Source organism: Triticum urartu, chromosome 7 (assembly GCF_003073215.2).
Source record: "Triticum urartu cultivar G1812 chromosome 7, Tu2.1, whole genome shotgun sequence".
In the NCBI taxonomy this organism is placed as follows: Eukaryota; Viridiplantae; Streptophyta; class Magnoliopsida; order Poales; family Poaceae; genus Triticum; species Triticum urartu.
In genome coordinates, this window is record NC_053028.1 from 604,840,385 (window position 1) to 604,855,751 (window position 15,367).

At 46.1% G+C, this 15,367-nt stretch overlaps 1 protein-coding gene across 4 annotated transcripts; it reads left to right on the plus strand.

Annotated features, from left to right (window-relative positions):
• Positions 1-6,000: 6,000 nt before the first annotated feature.
• On the plus strand, positions 6,001-15,103 carry LOC125525710 (GATA transcription factor 20-like). Of its 4 annotated transcripts, XM_048690716.1 has the most exons (8): positions 6,001-6,574; positions 6,679-6,792; positions 6,901-7,032; positions 7,147-7,259; positions 7,336-7,432; positions 10,314-10,447; positions 11,847-11,954; positions 14,700-15,103. In XM_048690716.1, exons 1-5 carry the CDS (start codon positions 6,173-6,175, stop codon positions 7,358-7,360), a joined length of 786 nt encoding a protein of 261 aa, XP_048546673.1. In that variant the 5' UTR covers positions 6,001-6,172; the 3' UTR covers positions 7,361-7,432; positions 10,314-10,447; positions 11,847-11,954; positions 14,700-15,103. The 4 variants fall into 4 exon arrangements, with proteins under 4 accessions (XP_048546673.1, XP_048546674.1, XP_048546672.1 ...); XM_048690717.1 differs by lacking the exon at positions 14,700-15,103 and having other exon boundaries at positions 11,828-14,312; XM_048690715.1 differs by lacking the exon at positions 14,700-15,103 and having other exon boundaries at positions 11,847-14,312.
• The last annotated feature ends 264 nt before the right edge of the window (positions 15,104-15,367 follow it).

Below are 15,367 nucleotides of genomic sequence, written 5' to 3' on the forward strand. Positions count from 1 at the left end.
ACGTAGTTATCAAAATGTGTATGTCAGATGTTCGCAACATCCACAGACGACGTTCGAGGTTCAGCACACTGAGCGGTGCATTAAGGACATAAGCCTTCTATGAAGCAATGAGGACAATCCTCAGTTTACGGACCTAGTCCGCATAATTGCTATTATCAACTTTCAACTAAATTTTTCTCTAGGAACATATCTAAACAGTAGAACTAAAGCGCGAGCTACGACATAATTTGCAAAATCCCTTTTTGACTATGTTCAGGATAATTAAGTTCATCTTATGAAATCCCACTCAGATAGACATCCCTCTAGTCATCTAAGTGATTACATGATCCGAGTCAACTAGGCCGTGTCCGATCATCACGTGAGACGGACTAGTCAACATCGGTGAACATCTTCATGTTGATCGTATCTGCCATACGACTCATGCTCGACCTTTCGGTCTTCTGTGTTCCGATGCCATGTCTGTACATGCTAGGCTCGTCAAGTCAACCTAAGTGTTTGCATGTGTAAATCTGTCTTACACCCGTTGTATGTGAACGTTTGGATCAAACACCCGATCATCACGTGGTGCATTGAAACAACGAACTGTCACAACGGTGCACAGTTAGGGGGAACACCTTCTTGAAATTTTAGTGAGGGATCATCTTATTTACTACCGTCGTTCTAAGTAAACAAGATGTATAAACATGATAAACATCACATGCAATCAAATAATAGTGACATGATATGGCCAATATCATATAGCTCCTTTGATCTCCATCTTGGGGCTCCATGATCATCTTGTCACCGGCATGACACCATGATCTCCATCATTGTGTCTCCATGAAGTTGTCTCGCCAACTATTACTTCTACTACTACAGCTAACGGTTAGCAATAAAGTAAAGTAATTACATGACGTTTATGTTGACACGCAGGTCATAAATAAATTAAGACAACTCCTATGGCTCCTGCCGGTTGTCATACTCATCGACATGCAAGTCGTGATTCCTATTACAAGAACATGATCAATCTCATACATCACATATATTATTCATCACATCCTTTTGGCCATATCACATCACATAGCATACCCTGCAAAAACAAGTTAGACGTCCTCTAATTGTTGTTTGCATGTTTTACGTGGCTGCTATGGGTTTCTAGCAAGAACGTTTCTTACCTACGCAAAAACCACAACGTGATATGCCAATTGCTATTTACCCTTCATAAGGACCCTGTTCATCGAATCCGATCCGACTAAAGTGGGAGAGACAGACACCCGCCAGCCACCTTATGCAACTAGTGCATGTTTGTCGGTGGAACCGGTCTCACGTAAGAGTACGTGTAAGGTTGGTCCGGGCCGCTTCATCCCACGATGCCGCCGAATCAAGATAAGACTAGTAACAGCAAGCATATTGAACAAAATCAACGCCCACAACTACTTTGTGTTCTACTCGTGCATAGAATCTACTCATAGACCTAGCTCATGATGCCTGTTGGAGAACGTAGCAGAAATTCAAAATTTTCCTACGTGTCACCAAGATCTATCTATGGAGAGACCAGCAACGAGGGGAAGGAGAGTGCATCTACATACCCTTGTAGATCGCTAAGCGGAAGCGTTCAAGTGAACGGGGTTGATGGAGTCGTACTCGTCGTGATCCAAATCACCGATGATCAAGTGCCGAACGCACGGCACCTCCGCGTTCAACACACGTACAACCCGGTGACGTCTCCCACGCCTTGATCCAGCAAGGAGAGAGGGAGAGGTTGAGGAAGACTCCATCCACCAGCAGCACAACAGCGTGGTGGTGATGGAGGAGCGTGGCAATCCTGCAGGGCTTCGCCAAGCACCACAGAAGAGGAGAAGGACTTAGGAGAGAGGGAGGGGCTGCACCAAAGGCATAAGGGGTGTCTCAAGAGGCCCTCCTACCCTCACTATATATAGGGAGCCCAAGGGGGGGGGTGCGCCAGCCCTAGGAGATCCAATCTCCTAGGGGGCGGCGGCCAGGGGAGGTTTCCCTCCCCCCCAAGGCACCTAGGAGGTGCCTTCCCTCCTTAGGACTCTTCCTCAGGGTTCCCCTTTCACCCTAGGCGCATGGGCCATAAGGGAAGTGGCGCCCCAGCCCACTTTGGGCTGGATCCCTTCCCACTTCAGCCCATGGGACCCTCCGGGATAGGTGGCCCCACCCGGTGGGCCCCCGGGACCCTTCCGGTGGTCCCGGTACAATACCGATGACCCCGAAACTTGTCCGATAGCCGAAATAGGACTTCCTATATATATAAATCTTTACCTCCGGACCATTCCGGAACTCCTCGTGATGTCCGGGATCTCATCCGGGACTCCGAACAACATTCGGTAACCACATACAAGCTTCCTTTATAACCCTAGCGTCATCGAACCTTAAGTGTGTAGACCCTACGGGTTCGCGAGACATGCAGACATGACCGAGACGTTCTCCGGTCAATAACCAACAGCGGGATCTGGATACCCATGTTGGCTCCCACATGTTCCACGATGATCTCATCGGATGAACCACGATGTCAAGGACTTAATCAATCCCGTATACAATTCCCTTTGTCTAGCGGTACGATACTTGCCCGAGATTCGATCGTCGGTATCCCGATACCTTGTTCAATCTCGTTATCGGCAAGTCTCTTTTACTCGTTCCGTAACACATCATCCCGTGATCAACTCCTTGATCACATTGTGCACATTATGATGATGTCCTACCGAGTGGGCCCAGAGATACCTCTCCGTTTACACGGAGTGACAAATCCCAGTCTCGATTTGTGCCAACCCAACAGACACTTTCGGAGATACCCGTAGTGTACCTTTATAGCCACCCAGTTACGTTGTGACGTTTGGTACACCCAAAACACTCCTACGGTATCCGGGAGTTGCACAATCTCATGGTCTAAGGAAATGATACTTGTCATTAGAAAAGCTTTAGCATACGAACTACATGATCTTGTGCTAGGCTTAGGATTGGGTCTTGTCCATCACATCATTCTCCTAATGATGTGATCCCGTTATCAACGACATCCAATGTCCATGGTCAGGAAACCGTAACCATCTATTGATCAACGAGCTAGTCAACTAGAGGCTTACTAGGGACATGGTGTTGTCTATGTATCCACACATGCATCTGAGTTTCCTATCAATACAATTATAGCATGGATAATAAACGATTATCATGAACAAGGAAATATAATAATAACTAATTTATTATTGCCTCTAGGGCATATTTCCAACAGTTGTGGCCTCCTCGGCCCACCTCCGGTGCCCATCTTTTGGTATATAAGTCATTTTGACCTAGAAAAAAAATAAGAGGAGGACTTTCGGGACGAAGCGCCGCCACCTCGAGGCGGAACTTGGGCAGGAGCACTTTTGCCCTCCGGCGGAGCAATTCCGCCGGGGAACTTCCCTTCCGGAGGGGGAAATCATCATCACCAACAACTCTCCCATCTTGGGGAGGGTAATCTCCATCAACATCTTCAACAGCACCATCTCCTCTCAAACCCTAGTTCATCTCTTGTGTTCAATCTTGTTACTAACTATAGATTGGTGCTTGTGGGTGACTAGTAGTGTTGATTACATCTTGTAGTTGATTACTATATGGTTTATTTGGTGAAGATTATATGTTCAAATCCAATATGCTATTTAATACCCCTCTGATCTTGAGCATGATTATCATTTATGAGTAGTTTCTTTTGTTCTTGAGGTCACGGGAGAAATCACGTTGCAAGTAATCATGTGAACTTGATATGTGTTTGATATTTTGGTAGTACATATGTTGTTATTCCCTTAGTGGTGTCATATGAACGTCGACTACATGACACTTCACCACATTTGGGCCTAAGGGAATGCATTGTGGAGTAGCAATTAGATGGTGGGTTGCGAGAGTGACAGAAATTTAAACCCCAGTTTATGCGCTATTTCGTAAGGGACCGATTGGATCCAAAAGTTTAATGCTATGGTTAGAATTTATTCTTAATACTTTTATCGTAGTTGCGGATGCTTGCGGGACGGTTAATCATAAGTAGGAGGTTTGTTCGAGTAAGAACAACACCTAAGCACCGATCCACCCACATACCAAATTATCAAAGTATAGAACACAAATTGAACCAACATGATGAAAGTGACTAGTTGAAATTCTCGTGTACCCTCAAGAACGCTTTGCTTATTATAAGAGACTGTTTTGGCTTGTCCTTTGCCTTAAAATGATTGGGCTACCTTGCTGCATACTTGTTACTATTATCGTTACTTGCCCGTTACAAATTAACTTGCTATCAAACTACTGCTATTTACAATTTCAGCACTTGCAGACAATACCTTACTAAAAACTACTCCCTCTGTGAACAAATATAAGAGTGTTTAGATAACTACTTTAGTGATCTAAACGCTCTTATATTTCTTTACAGATGGAGTACTTGTCATTTCCTTCTACTTCTCGTTGGGTTCAACACTCTTACTTATCGAAAAGAGCTACAATTGACCCCCTATACTTGTGGGTCACCAGTCGGTACCAACGGGATCATATCGGTCCGCGGCACGGTCCAGACGTACTTTCTCCCGTAAACGGGAGACAAATGTGGGAGAGCTTTGCGGACGTCCGAACCGCTCCCAAGCCCGCTTCCAACCGCCCTGGGCCCTGGCCCACCATAAACCCCCACCCGCCCCTCCTGCGCTTTTCCTTCCGATGCACACGCCGCTTACCGCACCGCATTCATGCCGCCCCAGAGCACGGAGCGGCCGGCATTGATGCCGCATTATGTGACCAACGGAGGGCGGAGCTGACCGCCGCGACCTCTCGGCAGCCGTCGTTTCAATGCAGACGCAGCTTCTCGAGGAACCAACTCCGGTCATTGTGCTGCATTGAAGCGGGATGACCGCCCCTTCGCCTGGCTTGACCGTGGCTATATAAGCCGTGCTCCGGCAAAGCACAGAGCTACAATCACCCTCCCCAAGCACCGACGCACTCTGCCTCTTCGTCACCCACCTCGTCAAGCCCTTCCTCCTCTCCCATCTCAGAGGCAATGTCGAAGTCATGATGCTCCGCGCCGATAGGCGGCGTCGGTGGAAGCTCTTCCTCCGGTGGTTCTTGGCGCCGTCATTGTCGCTCTTTAGGCCCTTCGGCATCCACGATGGATGGCTCCTCCGCCAAAGAGGAAGATCGTCATCTTCTCCGGTGTTGAAGAGGACCAGACGCCGCCGCAGCAGCCGCCCTGACTCCTCAAGAAGATCGTCTGTTAGATCAAGATAATTATGGAGCGGTCGCTCTGTTACATGGGCCCGTCACCGCCATCCCCGGCGCGCGTCAAGGAGGAGTCGCCATCCCCACTGTGCCACCACACGAAGCGTGAGCTAGCGTCCCTGCTCCATCCTGTGAAGGAGGAGCCGGCCTCGCCCCCGCACCGCCATCGCGGCGTCCGGATCGGACGCCGGGTCAAGGAGGAGCCGACGTACCCGCTGTGCAGTCGGTATGGCCGCATGGACGCGCCGCCACCGCCTCGCCGTCAAGGAGGAGTTGCTGCCCGCAATCAATAAGGCGCGGGGCCGCCTCCTCCACTACCTCGGAGGAGGCGGTTACGGCGGTGCCTCGGGCTTGAGGGCCGTCGTCTCCAAGGCGGAGTGCGCGGCGAGGTACAACCGACGCAATGCCGATCATCAAGAGTGACATGGCGCCAGACTGTGTCCGCAACGACCCTGACCTCGTCGCCGCGTGACCATCCAGTTTCAACTTCAGTTAGTTTGAAATCCGCCCGGTTTGAACAAATTTCGTCTAGTTAGTTTGAAATTGTTGGCCGGATATATGCAGACAGCATTGGATGACGGCCTTTTGCATCCATATCCTGGGACTGGTCCCCGTCATTGAAAATGTCCTTATTAATTATAATTAATGCTGTCCCTCAAAAAAATATAATTAATGCTAATTAGCACGTGAGACATGCGCGCTCCATCCACCAAAAAGTGCAACTGCATTTTGGCACATCCGGGGACGGTGGGGTGACGGGGTTGGGACGCGACGCGTATGAGAGACGGGGACGGCTGAGGCCCACGACCAGTCGCCCCGTTGACGTTTCCATTTCCGCCACTCCACAGTCCACACCGAAATCAGATCCAAATCCCACCACACCAATCCATCCGCCCCCATCTCCATCCCCGTCGCCCGATCCGATCCGGTCCGGTCCCTCGCCATGGCACCGTCGTTCTGGGGCCCCGAGTTCCCCCCGCAGCCGGCGGCGGTGTTCGATGACCTCGCGCTCGTGGAGGCGGAGGACGCGTACGAGGGCGAGGGGGACGAGCAGCATGAGCACGGCAGCGACGGGGAAGTCGTCCCGATGGACATCGAGGACCTGGAGGAGGCGCATCTCTCCTGCGGCTGCGGCCGCAACCTGCTCACCCTGTGCTTCCGGGGCGTTGTGCACATCTTCATGTCCGCCTCCCCTGACAAGGTGTCGCAGGTGGAAGCTGCACTTTCGCTGCAGGGGCGATTGGATCCGGCGGACTCTACCACTGTGCCGCCCGCCGCGCGCAACACGCTCACCATGATCTTCCGGGGCCAGGAGTGCAGTTTCGACTCTGTAACCCCTGATGAGGTCCATCCCTTGTACTCTGCAAACTGTCTTCTCTGCCTTTTTTACGTGATTCAGTAGTCTCGGACGATGCTGCAAGGTGCTAGTGTATTTCATCGCTGTCGCAGGTGCAAGATGTACTTTTGTCGCTCGCGGGAAGGGAGCTGATGGTCCCTAGGATTGAGCTCAAAATGGAGTTCCTGCACGGGAGCTACGACTTCGACTCTGTATCCCCTGATAAGGTCCATCCCTCGAGTTAGCAAATTGTCTTCTCTGCCTGTTTCACACATGATTTAGTACTAGCCTTGAATGATATTGCAAGGTAGTAGTTTCTTTGATTGCCGTCGCAGTTGCAAGCTGCACTTCCGCTGCTGGGGGGAATGGATCTGACGGTCTCTACGGCTCTGCCATGTGCCAACAACCAGCTCACTGAACCCTTGATATGCTGGATCGACGTGTTCGACCCTGTATTCCCTGATAAGGTCCGTCTCTTGCCGTTTGCAATTAGTATAATTTTTCCTTCTCTGCCTTCTGTACGTGATTCAGTAGCCTTGAATGATATTGCAAGGTGGTAGTGTCTTTGATTGCTGTTGCAGATGCAAGCTTTACTTTCGCTGCTCGGGGGAGACGAGCTCAACCCAGGCATTGGTGGTGGAGCATCACCATCAATTCCATACAGACTATTTTTACAGTCTATAAACCATGTTTGGTAAGATTATGTGCTGGATGATTCACATGCGGCAGAGGTCGAATTTACCCTGCTTCAGAGGTTGAATTTTCCACAGTGGTGGCACCATTGATGAGATTTAGGGAGAAGCTGAAAAAGCAGGACTTTGTTAAGAAGATCTGTTATACTACTGTTTGGAAGAAACTTGCACTAAGGTTGGTATAGTTGTTGACTGGAAATTCCAGTAATTATGTCTCAAATGTTGTCTGTTGAAAATGTCTGAAATACTTTAAGTTTGTTGTGTTGGGAGTCGCCAAATTTGACAATATATATTGGAATATGCTACATTCCTTATGCATATTATTTTGCCATGATTTTCTTGGGAACATATGCACATCGTAGCTTTTTTCTTAACAAACTCTGTTCAGTATGAAGATTGATTAACTGCCTCTAGTTGTTCTGGTCGCTTGATTAGTGTGTACCATGTCAAACATCACCGTTATGCTGCGATTCTCGTCAGTTGTAATACTAGTGTGGCACTTCTTTCTTTAGACATGGTTTCCGTGATCACGACATAGATTGCAGTATCCTGTGATACTATGTTCTTACCAGAGCCAAATGATTTGTAGTGTATCATATATAGCAATTTATAATTGTCAGGTTGTGTTACCACATCTGCACAACCATAGTTTTTTCTTAGAAAACTCTGTTCAGTACTCCCTCCATTTCAAAATGCATATTTGTAAAGTTTGACCAAGTTTATAGAAAAGCATCGACGTCAACAATATGAAAATAAATGTCATGATGGATGTGATGATATTGATTTGGTATTGTGGATGTCGATAAATTTTTCTTTAAATTTGATCAAACTTTACAATGTTTAACTTAGGATAAACTAATATGCAATGTATTTTGAAATGGAGGGAGTATGAACATTGATAAATTGCCTCTAGTCACTTTATTAGTCTCGTGTCAAGCATTACCAGTATGATGTGATTCTTGTCGGTTGCAATATTAGTGTGGCACTCCTTGATTTAGACATGGTTTCCGGGATCAATGTTTTTAAGGCGGTAAGGTGAGGCGAGGCTCTGGGGGCGCATCACCTTTTAAGCGCTAAAGCGTAAGGCGAGGTGACGCCTTAGACACATACATATACAATATATGGTAGCCAATTAGGCGATTTAACAACTAGCATTACAATAAATAAACTGTTACCAACGTCGGATATAGCTCTCTAAATCGAACATATGGACTGTCAAGCTAGATCTTCCTCACTAAATCTGGCCAGAACCATACGTCCTAGCTGGATCGTCGGATGTAGCTCTTCTCTTGGGATCATTTGATAGACCATAAGCATTATCAGCCACAGGATCCATCAGAGCAGGGACACCTGGCTACTGGAGCAACACTGAGAGACGGTCCAATCAGCCGTCAAAGAAAAAGAGAGAAGAGACAAATCACTGGAGCAACCAGATCAAGCATGGGGAAGGAGAGAAGTGGTGGTGGGGCTGTTGCCTTGTGGGTGGATAAGCAGATTTGGGAGGAAACAGATGCAGAGAAGGAGCAGTTAAGCACATCTAGCTACACTGCTGGGAGAAACAGAGCACTGGGAGAGGTGAAGAAAGAGCAGAGGAGGGCTGGGGAGAAGTGAGATGAGAACGGGAGCCACACCTTGGGGGGGGGGGGGGGGGGGGGGGGGGGGGGGGGGGGAGGGAGGACCTGAGCCCAGAGAGGAGGAGTGGCACAGAAGATTGGAGCCATGGAGGAAGAACCGCTGGCAAAGGTCAGAGAGCAGAGAAGGAATCCCTCTCGCGTGGATTGGACAATTTGTTCGATCCTCTCTCTCCCCCCTCTCCGTCTTGTACCTGTTCGCGCATGAGCCAGTCTTTCACGCGAAAGTTTCCCATGTGGGCCGCTCTTTCCGGCCTGAGAGCAGCGCATGGCGTCTGATCTGGCCCAAGGTGCCGCCCTGCTTGCCCAGGTGGACGATTCCGACGCCCTTTTGTCTAAGGCGCATGCTTCATGAAGCAGTCACAAGCGAGGTCGATGCCTTGCCATCTGAGGGCGATCTGACACCATAGCGTGGGTGATGCCTTAGGGAAGCTTTTAAAACAATGTCTAGGATCACTGCATTCTTACTAGAGCCAAATGATTTGTAGCGTATCATGTACACCAATTCCATTGTATTCATTGTCAGAATGCGTTACCATGATTAGAATCGCTCGGTGCACATGACCTATGTGTGGTACCATTTTCTATCCGAACAAAATCTTAGGGTCAGCCATGCTTCGCAAGGGTGGGTTAAGCAAGAGATATGCCCTCGAGACCACATTAAACCTCATAACTACGTCTAGTTCTAGCTAGTTCGTCATCTATTGCTCTTGCGTAATTAGTTGACCCCTTGAGGCATTGGGCTTCAGTTCTTAGCAAAATCACATTCATGCAAGTTTCAAAAATGCGTTGGGCGTAAATTCCTAGTTCTGCCTCTACGTAGAGCCTATATTGCCTAAGCGCACGCCTAGGCACTCTTAAAGACAGTAGCTCTGCTTCTGCCTAGCGTCTAGGAATGCTTAAGTGCGCGCCTAGCAGCTATTTTTTGGTTGGGCTGCATTCATTGTACGACACTTTCTTCATCTCTTGAATGAGAAGAATCAGTATTTCCCCAGAAAGGAATATCTATGAATTAATTTGGATGTTGCATTCTGTAAAACAGTCATTTACATTGCGTTCTGTTAAAACAATTTGTTGCGGTGCATCAGGTTAGAAATTCTACTCGGTTATCGATTTGGAATTAACCCTAGCAGTGTTAGTGATAATATAATTCTACCATAGTATTATATTTTTCTGAATTGTGTTAGAAGATATATTTCAGATATTTTAAATAATATATAAACAAAATTATAGTTTATGAAAAATCTAATAGTATAATGATACTACAATGTGGTACTGCTGAACAAAAAATCGGTCACTGCCTTGTAATAACCTTTGTTTTAGATAAGATTATATTTGCTTGTTGGTGCTTCTTGACTAAGTTGCTTCTGAGTGATTATGCACAAGCACTATTAATATTTGTCATATTTTACTCTTTATTCATAGGATGCAGCGCAGTAGATGCCAATTTACATCTTCAAGGCCAAAACCTGATAAATCAGCATCCAAGTTGGTAACTCCAGATGGCTCCGCAAATAGGGAATTAGTGGAGGCTCGATGTCTGTCTGCTGCCGAGTAAGGTAATGGAATGTATTATGTTGTTATTTGTTTATATGTATTTAAAGTTTCCAGCAATATTTCTAGATGTTTCAAAAGAGGTTTTGTGTGGGATTTGGCAGCTATGCGTGAAATTAATTGCTCCAGTATGTCATTGTGGGTGTGAAAAAAGGAACACAATTTCTAGCAAATACTTAGTGCAGCTGGCTTCTACACATCATAGTTTATAATACTCCCTCTTCCAAAATACTTGTTGTGATACTAAAACCACGTCAAGTATTTTGGAACGGAGGGAGTACCTTTTTTTGTCTAGCTCATTTTTCCTGGGATATTCAGTTTTGTTTGCTTTGTTAGTTGTGTATATGGACTGGAAGGTATTATCTGATACCTAGCATACATGGACAGATGCTTCTTTCCATATGGTATTGGTATTGTTAGATCTTACCTTTTTGGCTTCTTGAGCATATGGGATTTTATTTGTAAATTGTGGTGATGTCTTAGAATTCTTTCAGATGCCATCACTGTGGTATTAATGCAAGGACCACTTGCTCCTTTGCTGTTTCCATTTCCACCATCCAAACTAAAAGCAGATCGAAATCCTAGGGTTACTACCCCCTCCAGGCTATCTCCATCCCCATCGTCCGATCTGATCCTTCGCCATGGCACAATACAACGGCAAGCAGTACCGGCCTCGCCGGGGCCCCGAGCACCCCCTGCAGCCGGCGGAGGACCCGGAGGCGCACGCCGTGATTAACCACCTTGCGGTCATGGCGGCGGAGGCGGAGGTGAAGGCGATGAACGCGTACAGGGAGGAGCATGAGCAGGAGGTGGAGGAGGGCGAGGGGGATGGGCAACATGGGCATGGGGAGCACGGCGGCAAGGTGGAGGTCGTCCAGATGGATGCCGATGCCGTGGTGGCTGCTGCTGCTATGGCAGCGGCAGTTGTGGCGGCCACACAGTTGGACCTACACAGGGCAATGGTCTCTACAATTGGGTCGCACCCTTTTATGTGATGTATAAGCCAAATTATAAAAAAGGGCAGCCCGGTGCATGTAGCTCCCGCTTGCGCAGGGTCTGGGTAAGGGTCCGACCACTTTGGGTCTTTTGTACGCGGCTTTTCCCTGCATTTCTGCAAGAGGCTGTTTCCAGGACTTGAACCCGTGACCTCATGGTCACAAGGCAACAGCTTTACCACTGCGCCAAGGCTCCCTTTCTATAAGCCAAATTATAGTTCATGAGAAATATAATAGTATCGTGATTTTATGATATGGTACTGCTTTACAAAAGAAAGTACTGCCTACTATTCTGATGCTAAAAACCTTTTTTAGACAAGATTGTATTTTGCTTGTTTGTCTAGATTACCTCTGCACGCATTATGCACAAATACAATTAACGGTTTTCAGATTTTCCCTGTATTTATAGGATGCAGCGCAATAGAGACCAATACATCTTCAAGACCAAGACCTTATGAAGCAACATCAGAACTTGGCAACTCAAATAAGGGATTAGTGGAGGGTCGACCTCCGTTGGGTAAGTATATTTTTTGGCCTCGAACTCTTCCAAAAGTGAAGAAATCGTCCCTCAACTTCAAAACCACCAAAATTCAGTCCCTCAACTATTTAAACCGGATACTTTTCGTCCCTAATAACGTTTAAGGTGGTTTTACTGTGACGTGGACCCTGTTTTGACTAAAACGGGCCACGTGGGCTGGTTTTGACCTCCAGGTCAATCAAGTGACTAAGGGCACCCGCTGGCTCTCTCTCTCGCTTTCGCATTCTCTCGATCCCTTTTCCCATTCACGAACCCTAAATAGAGCGGTGGCGGCGGGCTGTGAGGCGTGGCTACGGCGGCGTGGCCTGCCAGTGATTGAGGCGCGGTGGTTGCTGGCTGAGCACGGTGGCTGTGGTGGTGGCTGCTAGGGCATGGCGGCAGCGACCTTGAGCACGACCAGTTCTGGGCGGCGGCGGCGATTTAGGCAGCGGCTGCGGTGGTGATTCCCTCATGGGCGGCGGTGATTGAGGCCCGCGGTTGCTGGTTGAGCATGGTGGCGGCTGCGCTGTGAAATCCAGTTCATCCTTTACTGTCAATGTTACCTCCGGCCCGGCAAGTTCCCAAGTTGGCGGAAATTAAAGAGCAAAGAAAGTGCCAGCAAAACTACCAGACTAGTGCTTGTTTGCTGTTGTCTGTTCTTATGTCAGACCATGTGAGAATTCATGTTTGTCATTGATTCTAAGCTATATTCAGTACTATTTCCCTTTCCCATTTAGTACTTTGTCAGACTATGTTAAACTAAATTGGGTCGAGAATGTGTTCAGACTATTTTCAATTAAATTGTGTTCAGACTATGTTCAGCTAAATTCAGTACAATGCTCTGAAATGTCCAAACTATTTTCAGTTATATTCAGATTTTGATAAGCTATATTCAGTGCAAACACTTTCCTTTTCTCTTGGTTCTCACTTGTACACACGCGCACACACATACTCATGCACAAACACTTAATTGATGTGGCAGTCAAAACCAGTGTATGTGGCCCGTTTCAGTCAAAACAGGGTCCACGTCAAAATAAAACCACCTCAAGTGTTATGACGAACGAAAAGTATCCGGTTTAAATGGTTGAGGGACGAAAAGTATCTGGTTTAAATAGTTGAGGGACTGACTTTGGGTGGTTTTGGAGTTGAGGGATGATTTCTCAACTTTCAAAAGACTTCCGAGGATGAAAAATTTACTTATCCCACCTCTGTCTGCTGCTGAGTGCTGAGTAAGTTAATAGAGGCCAATGTACTTTGCTGCTATTGGTTTATATGTATTTGAATTTTCCAGCAACATTTTAGATGCTTTCTGTGGGATTTGGCAGCTATGCGTTGAGCCGTTGAGGATCATTGCTATGCTTGAAATAATTGATCTAGTATGTCATAGTAGGTGCCACAAAAGAAACACGATTCTTGCAAATACTTAGTGCAGTTGGCGTCTACACATCATCATAGTATATAGTTAGCTTTTTTTAGTCTAGCTTGTCTCTTTCCTGGGATATTCAGTTTTGTTTACTTTGTTAGTTGTGCAAGCAGGATTGATATGGACTGAAGGCATTATCTGATACCTAGCATACATGGAGAGATGCTTCTTTCCATATGATATTGTTATTGCTAGTTCTTACCTTTTTGGTTTCTTAAGCCTCATCCCAAATCCAGAAGCCTGAGAACTGTGGTACACAGATTTTAAGGGTGAGTATCAGGAGGGAGTGGCTTGCTCATTAATAAATTCGGATGTCCTTGGCACCCTCGTCTCCATGGGAGATGTAAAGTTATCTTGGTCATGATCATCTTAATGATTTCCTGGGTTCCTAGTTTTTTCTTATTCCTATGAATCAAACACCCAACTCTACAAAATTCATGTGTTTTGTGATTCTTTATTTTGCGCATGCTTTCGTATCCTATTTTTTTGGTTTCCTGTTCCTAAGTTTTTTGAATCCTGCGAACCAAGAGGCCCTTAGTGGGATATGGTTCTGTTCTGGTGGTGGCTTTGGTTACCGTGTGCCTATGGAAGACCTCATTGGGCGAGGAGAGCTTGGGAAATTTATATCATGTGCCTATTGAAGGCCTCATTTGCCGATGAGTGCTCGGGATGATCCTTTCCAGTGTCTACTTGTAAGCTGAGGACACAAATCTCTCAGTATGTTGTGAACATATTATGATACATCAGTTTGATTTGTCCTCTTGCTGTGGGAGTTAGGATCATATTTGATTTTCTTTCTTGAGCAAGCAGTTAGCCAAAATCTTTTACCGCGTATGGCCGGCTTCTTTGTGTTTCATTACTCATTAACGAGATGGAACTTGTATATAAAAAGGTCACCTGTTTTGAATAAAAAGACAGAATCCCGGTATCTTATATGGAGTTGCCCTGTTCAGTTAGCAGCCTTCTTTCTCTCAAGCATATATGAAAGAAAGAAACCAACCACTGGGAAAATATAGCATGGAGTAGCTCCATAAGGAGTTGCCTGTTATTCTTATATAACAGTTGTTTACATGTATTACACCAATGAAATTAGATAGAATGCTATAGTATTATGCTGTTCATGAATATATGATTAGTCTTGAACTTATTGTGTATGAAACTCGTGTGGAAACCTATGCAAGCACAAACCTGCCCCCGGAACATCCACCGGCATGCATGTATAGGCTCTAGATAAATTGGTTTACTTTACTTGGACAATGCAAGTTCCAGATTATCTTCCAGGCTTGACTCTTTGTATTATCTGCATCACTTGGCTTCTACAGCTGCGCATGAGAGGAACACATGAGTTCACAACAACATTGCTTACGGAAATATGGAAATTATGTCGTTCCTGGTACCGAGAAGCCAAGTAGTATAAGAGAGACATGAGAGGTGCCCTCCTTGTATTAGATTATCATATCAGTAGTAACTTACGCATGAACAATCATAGGTTGCCCTCTTGTATATTAAGTGTCTACACCACTGAAGAATGGAGGACATTCAGTGGGAGTGGCGGCGGCAGTTTTTGACGATTGTTATTTTATGGCGTGCGATTTTCTGCGTATTAGTTTTGAGCATTGTAATAGGGAAGCAAATAAAGTTGCTCAGAAACTTGCTAGATTAGCTAAATTTTCTGTGACTAGAGATTGTTTTAAGGAACCTATGAATGAGATTGTAACTTCTCTTATTAACGATGTAACTGTTATTTTCAATGAATAAATGCGATGTTTATAGTAAAAAAAAGTGTCTAAACCACTGTGGTAGTTTTTGCTAACCATGGATAGAATGATGCTGGTGCATTCTTTTAAGGTCATCTTGTTTTTGAACTTGTGGCACACTTTATTCATATCAAATACGGAGTACTAAATGCAACATTACTATCAAGTTCAACTAGGATAATCTGCGGAGGATCACCCTTTCAAGAAATTACAGAATTAGAATCATAGAATTC

What these genes read in the sequence shown, in the direction of transcription:
- LOC125525710 (XM_048690716.1), top strand. Translation starts at nt 6,173, where the DNA reads ATGGCACCGTCGTTCTGGGGCCCCGAGTTCCCCCCGCAGCCGGCGGCG. An exon ending in ACTCTGTAACCCCTGATGAG is followed by an intron (nt 6,575 to 6,678) that starts GTCCATCCCTTG and finishes TCGCTGTCGCAG; the next exon opens with GTGCAAGATGTACTTTTGTC. An exon ending in ACCCTGTATTCCCTGATAAG is followed by an intron (nt 7,033 to 7,146) that starts GTCCGTCTCTTG and finishes TTGCTGTTGCAG; the next exon opens with ATGCAAGCTTTACTTTCGCT.